General features: G+C 38.6%; 1 protein-coding gene across 1 annotated transcript in view; it reads right to left on the bottom strand.

Annotated features, from left to right (window-relative positions):
* LOC136858234 (arylsulfatase B) overlaps window positions 1–18686 on the bottom strand; it is a 94672-nt gene that overhangs the window by 62427 nt on the left and 13559 nt on the right. Inside the window, exon 2 of the mRNA XM_067137633.2 lies at window positions 733–892. Within this exon, the coding sequence (XP_066993734.2) occupies window positions 733–892 (160 nt within the window). The remainder of the gene's footprint in view (window positions 1–732; window positions 893–18686) is intronic.

Consider the following 18686-nt stretch of genomic DNA (forward strand, 5'->3'; position numbering starts at 1 on the left):
TAGGCGATTGCATAGCATGTCATTGAGCAAGGAAGCTGGGGTCTTGCAAGGGATAATTTTCAGAAACTTCAGGATTATCCCTTTTCGCCAGACTGTATCATAGGCTGATGATAAATCCACAAACACAGCAACCATTTTCATTTTTTCTTGAAAGCCCTGCTCAATATGGCTGGTTAGTGCCAGAACCTGATCACAACAGCTCCTGTTAGGTCTGAATCCTGCCTGTTCAACTGGAATGTGCTGAAGTACTGTAGCTGAGATTCGGTTATAGATCATTTTCTCTAGTAGTTTGTAGCAGATACTCAGTAGAGCAATAGGTCGATAATCTTCCGCATTACAGCCACTTTTCCCAGGCTTCACAACAGCAACTACTTTAGTTCTTTTAAGAAGAGGTGGGAGCCTTCTTTCCATTAGGATGTCACTAAACAATTTAGCAAGCCATTCCATAGTTCTAGGACAACAACAACAACAACATCAACAACAACAACAACAACAATGTTTATCATGACTTCAAAATTATTTTTGGTAAGAAGTACCTGTCATTGTGTAACACCTTGCAACAACCAACATTCCCACCCCCACCACCCCCCATCTAGTTCAGATCCTTGGTATGCATTTTTTATGGAGAAGAGTAAGTTGGAGTTACAGTACAATCAATCCTCTGTTTTTACAAATTTAACTTATTCGGACTCATTGCATCTTGCTATGACATAGTTGTGACTTAATTCTTACCTGTGTGAATCGGATACTTTCCAGTCATGAGGGCGGCCCGTGAAGGTGTACAGATGGCCTGCACATAATGACTGTTAAGAATGATGCCATTAAAAGCCAGGGCATCGATGTTAGGAGTCGGAATTTGATTGGAGCCATGGAAACTGACATCGTTCCAACCCTGAAATGCATTCAGATTGAACATAATAGATACAATGAGAATTTTGTTTGCACACCATTTAGAGTTCCAACATACATGTAAAAGCAAATGAAAATGTACGACAATTATTTTGTTGATTCAATTTAAGATCTTGTGATGCCCCTTTTCATCAGTTCTGTGTACTAATGAGGGTGGGACCTGTCTTATAACTGAGTTACTACAATATCTGTAGAAGAGAGTATCACTGGGTAGGATAAACAACTTTGAGACTGTTTGACATAGCAAATAGGATGGAATTGTATGACAGGACTAGATAAATACATTTATAAGGAGCATTCCACCAGCCTCTTACGATCCTTGAAGATAAGAATCCCATCAAACACTCCTGTCCTGCTTAATATCAACGTGAAATGAGTCTACCTTGCACAGGGAAAAGCGACTATATGCAATATTGGTGCCAAAGGAAAAGACCATTCCAGAAACATTCTGTCTATTACATTCTGTTATAATAAATGTACCGTATTGGTAATACGATCCCGTTAGTAAGTTGTGCGGTTGTGGTAGGATGTTCAATGAAGGCTGTCAAATATAAATTAGAGATATATGGAAATTAAATGTCGAGGTGGAAGGGGCATGCATTATTATAGTAGTACACTTCCTGCAAGTGTAAAACGCAAGTTCTTTTGTGGGTAAATCGGTTAGGTTCTGGTCATTATTTTTAGAAATTGGGAACAGTTGGACGGTTCAAATCACACCTATGGAGGTATTTTTAAGTTATTTACAGCTTCACTAAACCAAGTTCGGCAGAGCATGCTCCTTTGAAATGATATTACACTGTTATATTCAGTGTGCATACTGCCCAAACTCCTACAAATATGTATGGAGGTTGGTACATAAAACTTACACATTTACTCATTTACTGAAAGTGAACATTATTACCGTATTACCAATTTACATTCACAATGTATTCCAGTGACAACTAAGTTGATATGCACGCTTACTGTCCTACCGTGTTATTCGTAGTCGTTATCACTGTATGCATTCATCACCTTTGAATTACCATATGTTCTAACAATTACCCCTGTGTTGTCTACGGAGAAACAGTGCAAAGCAAACAGCAAAGCAAAGTCACCTCTGTACATGCCATGAAGGCCCTTGGAGGAGTGGAAGGTAAAGGCTTCCACCATTGTTAACTTCAGCACGTGATGGGGTAGAGTGGTTAGCTCTATGCCCAGCTGCCTTTGCCCCCAGGAATTAACCTGGTACTCATTTTTGGTGTAGGCTGAGTGAACCTCAAGGCCATATGCATCTCCGGAAGTGGAAATCTTGTTTCTTAAATTTTAAAACTTCCCGACGGGGATTCGAACCCACATCCTTCCGGGCGAACCGAGCATGCCTATACCGCCTCGGCCAGGCACCCCCGAAACAGTGCAAAGTGATCCTCATATTGGTGTACGTACACTTGCACAACAGTTCAATATCAGGTGGTCGTCTGTTACCCGAATATTAACTGTCCTCCTTTCTGGTGATCACGATTTCACAACGACTTCAAGGTTAAAATAGCAAAAATATATATAAAACAGATAAAAAATTACAAGGCTCAGAATCAATCAATCAATCAATCAATCAATCAATCAATCAATACTGATCTGCATTTAGGGCAGTCGCCCAGGTGGCAGATTCCCTATCTGTTGCTTTCCTAGCCTTTTCCTAAATGATTTCAAAGAAATTGGAAATTTATTGAACATCTCCCTTGGTAAGTTATTCCAGTCCCTAACTCCCCTTCCTATAAATGAATATTTGCCCCAGTTTGTCCTCTTGAATCCCAACTTTATCTTCATATTGTGATCTTTTCTACTTTTATAAACGCCATTCAAACTTATTCGTCTACTAATGTCATTCCACGCCATCTCTCCGCTGACAGCTCGGAACATACCACTGATTACCACTGAGTCGAGCAGCTCTTCTTCTTTCTCTCAATTCTTCCCAACCCAAACATTGCAACATTTTTGTAATGCTACTCTTTTGTCGGAAATCACCCAGAACAAATCAAGCTGCTTTTCTTTGGATTTTTTCCAGTTCTTGAATCAGGTAATCCTGGTGAGGGTCCCATACACTGGAACCATACTCTAGTTGGGGTCTTACCAGAGACTTATATGCCCTCTCCTTTACATCCTTACTACAACCCCTAAACACCCTCATAACCATGTGCAGAGATCTGCACCCTTTATTTACAATCCCATTTATGTGATTACCCCAATGAAGATCTTTCCTTATATTAACACCTAGATACTTACAATGATCCCCAAAAGGAACTTTTACCCCATTACATTACAAAGCAAATTTCTTGAATTTCATTAATTTTAACACATTGGCTAGCATGCTCGCACCACGCTTTGGTTTTGTTAACTCTTTCAACTGTAGATGAGTACGTTTCCCTTTCCTGCACAAATTGACATTGCAGTCGGGGTCCCTAACCGTAAGAAAAGACGTGATTTGATGTGCAAAGGGGAGACAAAAACTAATTTAACTGTACAATAGGCCTATATAACATGCTGAGTGGTAAATTATCCTACAAATGTGTACACCTCATCATGAGTGACCTCATGAGCTCAACAAAACACCGTGGATCGAAACCACACACACACACACACACACACTGGCAAATATACACAATCAAAGAAACAATAACATGATGTCACATTTTCCAGGCCTCACCAAGAAAGCATGCTGCATTTACGTAATTCTCACTCACTCACTCAAAGTCTCGCCGGAAAATATAAGGAGATAAATTTACACTTTAAGCAACATTTCCTGTTCAACGTAGGTTCCTGAAATAAATTACATGGCCAAAATCAATCAACTGGTGAACTTAATAATGACACGCACAAATCAACATGGATTCCTGAAATAAATCACATGACACAAATTCATAAAAATAACAGAGTAGGCTTTAACTTTCAACACATAATTCAACATTGGTTTCTGAAAAAGATTACATGACACAAATATTCTTCAGCACGGTTATATCATAAAAGAAAATCCAGACAAATGCCGCAATATAAAAATCTCGTCTACTGCAACAACCGTAGTGAAATGGAAAAAAATCCAATAAAATCATCACGAAGTATAGGCCACAAAACAGAACACTCCTCGGTAGACACTCTTATCACGCCAAGACACGGCGGAATGACTCAAAAGCGGAGATTTAGTCTCCCAAAATAATGCAGCAAATATAAAAAAACCACACGGTCCAACCCTTAACACACACTGCTCACCACTCTAACCATGGCAAGTCACACGATCATGAAAAATGCAGGCCTTTGAAATGAGGAACGCGTCTCTTACTCATAATCACACAAAAATATCACATGTCCTTAAGTTGACAAAACTGATACAAAATATAAATTACGTCGTCTAACATTCGCTCGCATGAAAAGAAACAACCCCGCGCTGGTCACAAATCACAGCCCCCACGCTCATTAAGTTAAACATGAATGATAAAGTGGCCAACTCTGTAATAATATCATGACTAATAATAATAATAATAATAATAATAATAATAATAATAATAATAATAATAATAATAATAATAATAATAATAATAATATATCCACCATCTCATCCATTCTCATTTCCACATCATGCAATAAATCCCAGAAAACGTGACGGCATGTTTTCGTACACTTTGAGGTCCCATTTACAATTTAATCTAGTTCTTCCTGACTTTAATTTAAAACCTTACTTACATTTAAGCCCCGAGGCGTACACTGCGTCTCAAACATCAAAGCAAAGCAAATCAAAAATATATGAGGCTCAAACAAGACATTGACCCGTAAAATGAATTAAGTTAACCACTCAGCCACCAAAATCTGAATAAAATGGAAAAGCAAGCTGTGACCTCATGCAATCGGTCCGCATTTACGTTACAATTATATTTACATTTACAAGCTTCCTAACATTTACTTTAATAGGTCTTAGTCCTTCCAAACAAAAGCTAAATCTACAGAAATTAAATCAAAACTAACATATCCCCTTTTGCTACTTTAAAACACGTGCACACATACATAATTACAGTCGAAATGTGGTCTCGCAGTCTTCGTTGCTGCTTCTGCTTCTGGAGGTTGTCTAAAACATCCTCTCATTCACGGTGTAGAAAACTGGGCCAAGAATACCTACTAACTGTCGGGGTAATTTCCACTGACCGTGAAAAACCAGTTCCCGTTCAGCCGCGGAAGAACTCTTCGTATCTAACCCCGTACCTAGGTCAAATATTTCCCACTCATTTATACTTAAATGCTGGACTGGAAATAGTGAAATTTATGTCCTCGAAAAATCTACTTAAACAAGCAGGCTACTATCCATTGAAATGATTATCTGAAACTGTTCTTTCCCGCTGCAAAACGAAAGATAAATGCCATTCTCCCAAAGCTTAAAATCTTGAATACTTTAATCCTTGAGGACTGGCGCAAAGAAATGTAGCGCGAATACTGGCGTACGGGTGTATTATATTTGACCCGGATTTTTAAAATCTATTTTTAGCCATCATGCACTACGTACGAAATGAATTTGCACCTAGACTTTTCTAATAAACTACCTATTCTAAATCGTTTAATGTGAATTTTAAAAATGTATTCAATATAACTAGGGGCCGTATTTTTTGGTAATAGCAATACGCGCGAAATTTTTTCATATCCTCTTTCTTACCTATATATGACTTTCTAGATACTTGAAATACCGTATTATAGTAAAATGAGTTCGCGAAATATCACGAAATGTGATTTATTGCGCGAATTGAGCGAATAATCACGAAATATACCCCATTTGGTACGAAAAATGCGAAATATTATCGAAAAAGATCGCCAGAAACGTTTAAATGCTTTCAATTTCAGTTGGTTGATAGCGCTGTATATTCTCCAGGGGGGTGACACTTCATAGGGAGCGTCCGAAGCAGTTCTGAGATGGGCCAATCGATCTCTGCCAACTAATGAAAACTAACATTCTCTTTCAAAGGGTTAATTTAGAAGGCAGAAGTTGGCATTACACATTCAGTTGCGTGGTACAGCAAATTCATAACACAACACCGTTATCGTTGCGCGCGAAGGTACCTTAGTCGTACGGTATGTAATAGTGTTTGTTAGACGAAAATTTGTTGAGATTCTTTCGCATTGAACGAGATTTTTGATCCAGTTTTTTGAGAGTATGGTGTGAAATTATAATTATGCGCGTTCTTAGTGTGAAGAAATAGTATTATGATCATGAACATACTTCACATTGAACTACCTAACTGTTGCGAGTAAAAGTCTGTGTGATTGTGCTTCTTACCTGCTGTTTGGAATAAATCAATTCAAAATATAAACTGTGTGCATTATGCTGTGTTTTACCTTCATCTTTTCCTTCTCGTGTTTTCCATTCCCATACATAAAACTCGTGGGAAGTGTTCAACGAACGAACGAAAGAATGAGGTTATGTTAGATCGTGATTTGGGCAAGTATGGGCGTTTTGGGGTTTTATATGAATTGCATTAACATTTTCAGTAATCAATGTTGAATTTATCACTTAATAGATGTAAATTTACATTAAAGTGCGAACGGTGAAACAACGATACAAGCTAGCGTTATAACAGTATCGCCAACATACAAATACGGTAATTGCAATTTACTTTTCAAGTAAAAGACACGAGAGAAGCTTTAGATACAACTTTCCTACCGAAATACAATCATTATCTCTATCACAATTAAAATTTTAACAAAGTAACAACTATCATCATCGTGCTTACTACGAGGTACTATCGTGGGATTTATTTCCTTATGTTGGCAGAGAGAAAGTGGCCACTGTAGCTTCCATGACCTGTTTTCTCAGCCAACTTTATTACACAGGAGTGACGGATCTATTTCTCTTATATGATCCTTGATATTCTCTACACGCAAATCGATGCGCACTGTGTATCGGAAGTACGTGTATTCAGTTCCGCGATCTGTAAGACAATCGATAAAAATCGATATCTGTTATCGATTACAGCAACAACGATCATTGTATTGTATTGTATTGTATTTTATTTCGTCCAACTGATCATACAGTGATATGGGACACGTCAATAATCATATTTACAGTAACAAAGGATAAAACAGTAACATACATGCCATGATAAATAAAGAGAAATATACAATGTGGTAAAGAGGCACAGATTAAAAAAAATTTAAAAAAAGTGATACATAAGTTAATTTTCAAGAGCTAAGTATTCTTCAATAGAATAAAAACAATGGTTAGAAACAAATTTGAATAATTCTTTCTTAAATTTTGAACATGGTTTTATCTGCTTAATGCAGTCTGGTAATTTATTAAATAAATGTACTCCTGCATAACTCAAACTTGATTCATATAGCTTAGTTTTGTGTGTTTCTATGTGCAGACTGTGTTTATTTCTAGTATTATACCTATGTACATCAGAATTTATGGTGTAGCTGTTTACATTCTCCTTCATATATACAAGTGTATGGAAGATATAAAGGCTAGGCAATGGTAAAATAAAATAAAGTTTAAAGTATTTCTTGCAGCTTGTCCTCCTGCCGACACCGGCCATTCCTCTAATTATTTTCTTTTGTAACTTAAAGATGACTTTGCTATATCGTGAATTCCCCCAGTAAATGATTCCATAGGTTAGTATGGGATGGACATATGCAAAATACATAATTTGGCAAGCCTTTAAATTAAAACTATTTTTCAAAGACATTATCATGAAATAAATTCTACTAAGCTTTTTCCCTATAAACTCTGTATGTTTATCCCAGGTTAATGATTCATCCATCCACAAGCCAAGAAACTTTGTTGATGATGAGTACTCAATTATGGTCTCTCCAAATGATATTGGACTAACTTCCATATTTAAATTAATCTTATGGTGAAATCTAATCACAGAAGTTTTCTGTTTACTTAAAATTAATTTATTATCCTCAAGCCAGCTCAGGATATTACTCACTATATTGCCTGCCTTCAATTCTAACCCTTCAGAACTTTCATCAGCTACAAAGACAGTAATATCATCTGCAAACAAAGTTAATTGCACTCCTTGAATATCATCAACAATTTGGACGATATCATTAATAAATACTAAAAATAATAATGGTCCTAAAACTGACCCCTGTGGAACACCATGATCTATGTTTCTGGCACAGGAATACACATTCTTAATTACATTTTTGCTCAAATCAGTACCGGTATATGATATTTCAACAATCTGCCTTCTATCCCCTAAAAATGATTTGAACCAGTCATAGGCCATTCCCCGAACTCCATACATGTATAACTTTTCTAAAAGCAAGCTGTGGTCAATTATATCAAAAGCTTTTGTTAAGTCCAAGAAAATACCTAAACATGCACCCTTCCCATCTAGTGTGTCATATATCCGTTCAATAAAGTTAATGAATGCTGTGGTAGTTGATCTATTTTTACGAAAGCCATTCTGGCAACCAGCTAATATATTATGCTTCTCTAAGAATGATAACAGTCTATCGTACATAATTCTTTCCAGTATTTTGGAGAATACAGAGGGGAGGCAGGCAGGCCTATAGTTACCAGCATCTTCTTCACTACCCTTTTTATGTATCGGAACAACTTTGGTTACCTTGAATTTGTCTGGAAATTTACCAGTGGTTAGTGACAAATTTATCAAATAACAGAGAGGCTTGATTATGTATTGGTAACAGCATTGAATAAGGTAGTTTGAATAACCATCTAAACCAGAAGACTTCTTTTTACCCATCTGTTTTATTATCTTATCTATCTCTTGCTCAGTCACAGGAGTAAGAAACATGGATGATACATTCCTGTGAACTGTATTCAAGTTTGTTCTTGTCACTGATGTTTGAAAATTTTCCGTTAACCTCAAAACTGCTTCTATAAAATAGTTACTAAATATTTCTGCAACTTCTTCTGGATCACTGATTTCTTTCCCTGCATTTGTAAGAGTAATATTATTTTTTAATGGAACTAGAGTACCTTTCTCCCTTTTTATAATGTTCCACATACATTTAGACCTGTTTTTAGAATTTTTTAGCTCATTCTCATTATGCAATCTTTTGGCAGCCTTCAAAACTTCTTGATATATGTTCTTATACTTCTTATAATAATCCTTCAATTCAGATGAGGTGTTACTCCCTTTCACACATTTGCTTAAAAACCTTAATCGTCTACTTGAATTTCTAATTCCTGTTGTAATCCACCCATTCCTATAATTCTTTACAATTATCCTTTTGACTGGTATTGCCACTTGATAATAATAATCGAACAAACCCAAAAACTCACTGAAGGCCTCATTAGTTGAGTTATTTCTATATACACTCTCCCAAGTTTCCTTGGCCAATAACTGGTTAAAATATGAAATATTTTCCTTGTTGCACATTCTAGTTTCCCTGTAAATTACATTGTTATTTTTTAAATTATGGTTTCCTATTACCCTAAAATTTAGATGCACAATTTGAGCAGAATGATCTGAAAAACCTGTATCATAAACTTCTATTTCATAGTTCCACATTTCCTCATTCAATACGACTTGATCTACTGCTGACTTTGTATCCCCAGATATTCTAGTTGGTTGATTTACAACTGCCTTTAGACCGTACAAGGAAAACAACATTTCTAGCCTTTGCTTATCTCGCCCACCATTATTCCCTAAAAAATCTACATTGAAGTCACCCATGATTATTACATTTTTGTTATGATTCTGTAGGTCATCTAAAATAATTTCAATATTATTATAAAAAGTTTCAACATTACTAGAAGGATTTCTATAAATGCATATAAGTATTAACTTATAATCCACTAGTTCAACAAAGCTAGCCTCGAAATGCTCCTCTACATTCAGTTATTCAAATTTATCCAACTGCTTACATTTGATATTATTATTCACATATATACATGAACCTCCACACTTCATTTTCTTTCTACAAAACTTACTTGCAAGAGCATAACCTTCTAATACAAAATTTGAAATCTCATCCTCCATCAACCAATGTTCAGTTAAGCATAAAACATCATACCCTTGTAGGTTATCTGCCAACAGAACCTCCATACTTAGAATTTTATTTCTTAAAGATTGAACATTCTGGTGGAACAAATTTAGCTCTCCCTTTAGATTATAACTATTGCTACCTTTTACCATAAAAAATCCTGCTCTAGTAATACTGGTCGTTTCCTTGTCCTACTTGACGTTCTTATTTCTGGTTGTTTAGCTTGCCCTCCTTCAGTTCGTCCTGATGGTGCTCCAACATCCAACTTCTCCAGTAACTCCTCTCCTCGTTCATCCAACTGACTGCTACTGATGATCTCAATGGTTTCCTCACAAGTTTTCCCTGAGTACTCAGTGCTTTCTGGTATTGCTGTCTCTGATGATTGTGGTAGAATCACATTAATCCCTTTCAGCTGATGTTCTTCTCCTAGGCATCCTTCTTTAGTGGTAGCACTCACCTCAACTACTTCCTCAACTCTTCTTACTTTCATTACCTGCAAATGTTCTGCAACTTCCTCATCTTTATCGAACAGCAGTGGTATGGCATTGGTTGTGATAGTTGTTCCTGAAGTCTGTTGTATTTTACTTCTTTTACGTATCATGTAGCAAGACCTGTCTTGCGCGTTATATTCTTTCTCTTTGGCAGTGTGAGTTCGCTACTGATGAAACTTAACCGGCAAATGCCCAGCATTTAATTATTAAAATGCCGAAAACTAAAGTTACTACAGTTTTTTCGAGGGCCGAGGAATACAAGAGTGAGGGGTTCTATGTGTTTGATGCTGCAAAAGGAATACTAATGTGTAAATACTGTAATGTTCGTATTAAGTGGGAAAGGACACGTGCGATAAACACTGCAGGGAATCAGGAACGCATAAAAAGAAGAAGAATGAAGCAAGTGAACATAATTCTAAGCGGCAAATAACAATCGGCGATACTCTACACATCGCAAAGAAGTTGAAAAGTGATAGAGAACAATTTGTGATAGACACAACAAAAGCATTCATGCAAGCTTACATTCCTCTTGAGAAATTGGATAACCCTGGCATGAGGGAGTGGATGAACAAGTATATAAAAGGTAAGATAAATAATTCTCTCTTTATTGTAAAATATGACCGTATTGTAAATAAATCACCGGGTTGAGTAGTAATAATGTTTTTACGTCCCACTGACTACTTTTACGGTTTTCGGAGACACGGAGATGTCGGAATGTTGTCCTGCAGGAGTTCTTTTACGTATCAGTAAATCTACTGACACGGGGCTGACGTATATGAGCATTTTCAAATAACACCAGACTGAGCCAGGATCGAACCTGCCAACTTGGGTTCAGAAAGCCAGTGCCTTAACCGTCTGAGCTACTCAAACCCGGCCGGGGTATTTGAAGGTGCTCGACTACGACGGACCCATGTCAGCATGTAAGAGAACTTCCGCGGGACAAAATTTTGGCAACTCGGTAACTCTGAAAACTGTAAAAGTTGTCAGTGGACGTAAAACCAAAACATTAGCAAGTTACTGGTATTATAGTACCGGTATTCCTGTATTCATTTCTATACTTTTTTTTCTACAGGTGCTGGTGATCTTCCACAGGCAAATACTTGCCGCCAAAATTACATCCCACTTGTTAAAGCAGAATGTGAAGAGGAAGTGAAAGAAGCTGTGAGAAATAGAAAACATAATTTACTGCGATGAAACTACCAATCGGAAAGGGGAAGCAGTTTTCATAACTTTGTTCCGTATACTTCCTGTAGATGCCCTACCTTCGAAGTTATACGTTGCTTCAGTGAAAATTTTTTAGAATGTTGATTCGCAAGAGTGTTGTCAATCTATAAACAATGCAATTGTGAAATACTCTGTAGACTACAATGATGTTGTCGGCATATCCTCTGACAGTGCCCCATATATGACAAAGAGTGTGCGTACTCTCAAAGGCTTAATTTCAGATGACTTAGTTCACGTGCAGTGTTGGGCCCACAAACTAGATATCATAACCAAGCTTGTGCCCAGCTACTTCACCAGTCTGAATAAGTGCCTAAATATGACTAAGAAAGCATTCAAAAATACCCGGAAGCGCAAGCATAGGTATTTGAAATTCCTTCGAGAGAAATACAGTCGCGGTGAGAAGACGGTCAAACTTTTCCCGATGCCCGTATTAACCCGCTGGGGATCCTGGCTCGATTCAGCTGTCTATTTACAAGAATATCTCTGTGATCTGGTTGAGTACTTTAAAGAGTCAGATGATGTCAGTGACGCTGTAAAATATTTCAAGGATCTAACCAGCAATGAGCAGAAGGCTATATTGTGTAAAGCTACCTGTGCTAAGGAACATTGGACCTCTGTATCTCAGTTTGTTACAGTGCTAGAAGGATCACACTATCCAACTGCTCACAAACTCACCCCTAAACTAGACCTTATAATTGGAGGATTTGATTTAGTCAGAAAGTTAGTTTTAGATAAAGAGACTACTGTTGCCCTGAACCAGCTTTCAGGAGAAAAAAAAAAGATGGAGAAGAGAGAAAAATCAAGAATCTGGCGAAGAAATGCACAGAAAAGCTGAAAAAATGATCGAACAAGATCCAGCTAGAATAATATTTCATGCCACTGCAGCACTATTTTATCTTCCGAATGTGCTCAGCAATGAAGTGAACTCTACTCTCATGGACAGTGTGAAGAGCATTCCTATTCTTGCTAGCATATCCACGAACAGTTTTTTCCAGGGCTATATGACTTTGCAAAATGCTGCGAAAGCACATCTGGGAGAGGAGAAGAAGGAAGACCTCGTTAAGTGAAGTTTTAGGAGGTTTGATAGAAGACCACAGTGAATTTGCATCCAAGTGTTTGCAAGCATTATGGTTTCCGACGTCTAATGTGGACAGCGAGAGGGGCTTCTCTGCTTACACAAAGATACTTTCTGACTGTCGTACAACTCTGCATGCTGATAATGTTGAAACAATGCTTAGTTTGTACTTTGGAGATAAGTAATTGAACATGTAAAAAAAATGTAACCATGTATAAATTCATATTACAGGGCAGATAACCTAACTTTATTTCGAGGTATCAGTGATTTATATATTTGTTTCTATAACATTTTGTATATTTAGTTGTTCTAAGATTTAATAACAAGCTTATATTATAAGAGTTCTCTTTAAAAACCCTTATCACAAAATTAGATTCAGCCCATAAGATAAGGAGGATTTCACAAGAAACATCGATCGGTATAACAATTTATTTCACGAAATACCTACCGAAATAGCGTTAGTTTTAACACCGAAATCAAGTTTTATTTCACCAAAAAGTAAGGCCCTTAAATATAACATGCAAAATAATTACAATAATTTCATGAATAGAAAAATAGGCCTTAATATCCGCAGAGAAGTATTCATCTTAAATTTAAATCACTTAGAATCAACAATTCAAGGAAATCTTCACTTTAATATATAGCACAAGTCTCAATAAACGTTTTCAATCACTTACAAATCGTAACGAGTATTCCTCAAGAATTCATGGCTGTCCAAAATGTGCCCTTTTATTCACGCTGGCTGGTAGCGATACCCGCACATTGGAGACACATGGGAGTGGTGTGTTGACCACAAATCTTTATTCCACAGTTGTTGCACTCAGTTTTCGTCTTCCTGTCAGCACTGGAAGGGCAATACCCATATTTCGTTTGGCCTTTCTTAGCTGGAGGTCCTGTCATCGGAGTTTCAATGCCTACATATCCAGCTATCTTCGACCTCAATGAACGAAGAAGGTTCTCCATTACGGTTGGGCTTTTCGTATGTTTGTGGACCATTTTCTGAGACAGTTGCTTGAGAAAAGCTCGTCTAACTACCTTATCAGGTCTCTTTAATTGGCAGGCAGTGAGAGTATTTATGCGTTGCCTACGAGATATACAAGGCCGGGAAGGGGACCGATAGAAATGCGGGTCGCAAGCAGTTTTACGAACGTCCGCTAGAGGTCTCGACATCTTGCTATGCTGCTCGCGCGAAATACATTCAATTAATAGTACATGCTGGTTTCTAAAGACGTAACAATCTACAAATAATGAAGTTAAGACCACCTAAATGTGATTTCGAGTGGTTGGATGTAAAGTAAGGCACATTTAAGTGGTATTTGGAATTATTTTAGGCGAAGTCAAGTGTGATAATTAATAAAAGTAATACATTAAAAATGACTTACCATGATCACTGCTCGTATCACTCACATTTTTAAGATCTTCTAACTTAAAGGCTTTGTCCTGAAGTTCTTTTCCAAGTCATGAGCATCTGTAATTAATTGTATGAGCTTCATTGTCGAGTACTGGTTTTAAAAGTTTTGTAATGAGAGTTGCAGTCAGTACTCTCTGATCACACTCGTCACATTTGAATGCCTCAATGATCTTTGGAACAACAAAAACGTGAAGTTTTAAAACTAAATTCGTACTTCCCAGATAACGTAATGAGTGACGCGTATAATTCAACATATTTTGCAGGAAGTAAACAAATTATTTTGAGGGGTAGCGTAATACTCCACGATCTTTCATCCTAATGAGGCATATCAGTGGACTATCAGTAGTGGCCGAGGATATCTGTCCCAAGCAGGATTCACAGTTGGAATTTTCTTCCGCAACTCGAACTAGATAACCACATATCATGGCCAAGGAAGACAACTCCAGAGTGACAGGTTTTTCTGAAAAGGTATGGTGTCATTCTTAATATCAATAGCATCTAAGATAATATAAAACTACCGGGCGAGTTGGCCGTGCGGTTAGGAGCGCGCAGCTGTGAGCTTGCATTGGGGAGATAGTGGGTTCGAATCCTACTGTCGGCAGCCCTGAGGATGGTTTTCCGTGGTTTTCCATTTTCACACTAGGCAAATGCTGTGGCTGTACCTTAATTAAGGCCACGGCCGATTCCTTCACACTCCTAGCCCTTCCCTATCCCATCGTCGCCATAAGACTTATCTATGTCGGTGCGACGTAAAACCAATAGCAAAAAAACTTCCAGATATTTTAAGCCTATTAAAAATAGTACATCTGAAAGAAAATAGAATAATCGCGGATTAGTTAGCTTACCTTCGAGCGTCTCATCAAGTAGGCCTATTTCCAGAACTGTTGCTGATCAGGATTACGATCATAGTGTACTCTAGGCTTGATAGCCATTTCATCTATGATAAGGGATCCTAACGTTTTCTCCACGCATGTCAAATTCATGGCTTCGTAATGGAGGTTTCCTTCAATGAGATGGTGGTATTGGTGGTGGTGGTGATTATTGTTGTCAGGCGAAGTACAACTGGGCAACCGTCCTATATAACACTAATCTGAGGGGAAAAATGAACGGATCCGACACTTCAAAAAGTGAAGATATCGGCCAAAGGAAGACAAGGACCACGTGAAAATGAAAGGATCCTTAGGCCTGGGGAACCTTATACCGTGGGGGTTGAAAAAAACAAGAGTTGACCAAGAGGAGTCGGATAGGATAGATGAAAGTGAGGAGCCTAGCGCAAGTAAGTGGAAGCAATGCCAGGATTCAGCTAAGGTTCCCGTGGTCGCTAACCCACGCTCCAAAGTTCAGAGCCCCTGGGGCCCTTTTTAGTCGCCACTTACGATAGGCTGGGGATAGCATGGGTGTTATTCTACCGCCCCCACCCACAGGGGGATCTTTAATGAGGAGTGTTATTCTAGTTTTCTTCATTTCGAAAAGCCAACATAGGCCTAATTCGTGTCTTTTGATGCGGTAGTCGGAAGCAGTGAAGTGATCTAAAGAATCTGTAACCCTTAATCTGAAGTCTCAATATTTAAAATGTAAATTACAGACTCTGGATGACGTCCCAGGCCACCAAAGCGAACCTAATTTGCCCCCTTACCCCCGTCCAGATGTAGCAATTATCCACTTCTCCTTTAAAACTGGATCGACTGGAAATGATTGAAAACTCCAATTATTCTCCTTTTTTTTACGAATTGGACTTACAGTACGATATACCATATTTTATAGAGTATATGAAATTTACTTCGAGTTCATTTGAACACTATCAGCAAGTGAAATCTATAAGTAAACGTATTAAAAACACTTTTCTCCATATGTTAATACACTACATACAGCACATGAAAACTATAGCACGATATCGAGACATCTGGCGGCGGTACTGCGAACCTGGTTGGGGACGGTTTTTATGCTCAGAACTAGCGCACACTTCCCGGCCTTGTATATCTCGTAGGCAACGATTTATGTCGGCTACATTCAGTATGGCATAAAATACCATGAGTGGCCAGCGGTTACTCACACGTCCAACGTTGTATGTTGCGCAAAGCTCGTCAACAACATCAACGCCAGACTTAGTGCAGTTGTAAAATGTGTTCAGCTCCGGCTTATGTCTGTCACCGGTTTCTCCATCAATGGCTGCGTCATGCTGCATTGTTCATAGGAGCAGCACGGTCTTTCCTTTCCTCGGAACATGTGATACTAGAGTCACTTGATTATCAAATGCAAATCTACTTGAATACTGTAATCTGTTTTTGTGTTGTACAAAACTAGGAGGAATTTCTTTTTTATTCTTGCGTATCGTTCCGACTAAAGTAAGCCGATGATTGTTCAGCAAATCTTTCGATAAGCTCACTTTCTGACACACAGTCATCTTCACTTTCACTTGCCTATCGACCGATTCCTTCCTCCTCTTCATCTTTTTGGAAATTAGTCGTTTTAAACGTTAGTGTTCCTTATTCCAATCTATCGACACAGCTATCAAGATAAGCACTGATTTGACCAAACAATCAAACAATCACGTGGGGACTGGCGCCTTGGTTAAACCTGACCCGCCAGAGAGTAACACACTAATAATTTAGTTTGGTGAAATGAAATGTAATGAAATGGCGTATGGCTTTTAGTGCCGGGTCGCCAGGTGCATGTCTTTTGATTTGACGCGCGCAGGCCTGCGCATCATGATGAGGAAATGATGATGAAGACGACACATAAACCCAGCTCCCGTGCCAGCGAAATTAACCAATCATGGTTAAAAATACCGACCCTGCCGGGAATCGAACCATTTAGCCATGGAGCCGGACAGCATTTTGGTACGGTATTTTTGTACTTCAGTAAACTTATACAGTATATTATGCTTCTTACTGTTATAATTGGTCTGCAGAGAAGTTCACTAATGTCTTTATAAGATTTACCTGCTTTAAACTGACGTACAGCAATCCAGCGTTCCTCCTCTGTTATTTCCTTGTTTTTCCGTCCCATTCTTCCCTACGCCTTGCACAAACAATAACACACTTCTTGCACCATATGACGTCGGTGTCTGCCTTGGATGGACTGCGGGCTAGCATAAGATATTTGAATTAGTACATGCTGACGAATACATGTTGGGGGTAGTTGTTGCTGATATTTGTTTTTAAGGGGAATGACACGATTATTGCTGTCCATTGGTTTGTTCTTAACGAATACGAAAGTCGTACATTCTCGGCTGTTAGATTACCAGTATATTTCGTTCGTTCGTAATCTGTTTACCCTCCAGGGTCGGTTTTTCCCTCGGACTCAGCGAGGGATCCCACCTCTACCGCCTCAAGGGCAGTGTCCTGGAGATTCAGACTTTGGGTCGGGGATACAACTGGGGAGAATGACCAGTAACTCGCCCAGGCGGCCTCACCTGCTATGCTGAACAGGGGCCTAGTGGAGGGATGGGAATATTGGATGGGACAGGCAAGGAAGAGGGAAGGAAGCGGCCGTGGCCTTCAGTTAGGTACCATCCCGGCATTTGCCTGGAGGAGAAGCGGGAAACCACGGAAAACCACTTCCAGGATGACTGAGGAGGGAATCGAACCCACCTCTACTCAGTTGACCTCCCGAGGCTGAGTGGACCCCGTTCCAGTCCTCGTACCACTTTTCAAATTTCGTGGCAGAGCCGGGAATCGAACCCGGACCTCCGGGGGTGGCAGTAATCACGCTAACCACTACACCACAGAGGCGGACTGACTTCTCGTCTACTGGAAGCGGAAACCTGCGAACTGCGAGTTCGGACGAATCTTTGCGAAGTCTGTTCGAAATCGTGCGTACGCTATCGTCCTTTGGCTGCGTATACGGGAGAGTTACTTAATAGGTGTATGTGTGAGAAGATGGCGTCTACTGAAGATTTGTGTGATCTCTATGCATTAGATACACCTCTGCTAGCGAGAAGAAGAGCTCAGAAAAGGAAACGGGAGTGGGTAAATGATATGTTATCGAAAAGGCAAATGTTTGGTGAATTTTCACATATATGGGCTGATCTTGAAAAGGACGAAAGACAGTACTTTGGTTATGTTCGAATGACATGTGATACATTTCGATATATATTAAACAAAGTACAAGATCAGTTGAAAAAGTACAGTAACTTTCGAGAAACTATTTCACCTGAACAACGTCTAGCTGTAACTTTGAGGTAAGCAAATGCTCATATTAAAGGGGAGATTTGGGGATTATCTCCACTTCTATTTTTCCCATTTTAACATTCCTTTCATAATTCGCAACCAAGTAAAGGGATTGAGTATGTTTTTGCAACAGCGAGACGTAACATAAATAGCGGAAATGTCACTCTGTCATCAGTGCGATAAAGCTTGGCTCGAGTGGCCAGGGCAATCGGAGTATGTGTGAAGTTTTGTTGTCAAGTCACAGAATGGTAGCATTTATCTGAAATGAGAAACTTCATCTAGATTTAATTTAATTTGAAGATTGGAGGCAATGATTTATGAGGTATTAAATATTGACATACATCGAGTTTACTTTACAATCATTAAGGACAATAATGACTAAAATACATAGCAGCACTGTTAGAACCAACAGATGATTCAGATGATACAGGTGA

This window comes from Anabrus simplex, chromosome 1, assembly GCF_040414725.1.
Source record: "Anabrus simplex isolate iqAnaSimp1 chromosome 1, ASM4041472v1, whole genome shotgun sequence".
Lineage (NCBI taxonomy): Eukaryota > Metazoa > Arthropoda > Insecta > Orthoptera > Tettigoniidae > Anabrus > Anabrus simplex.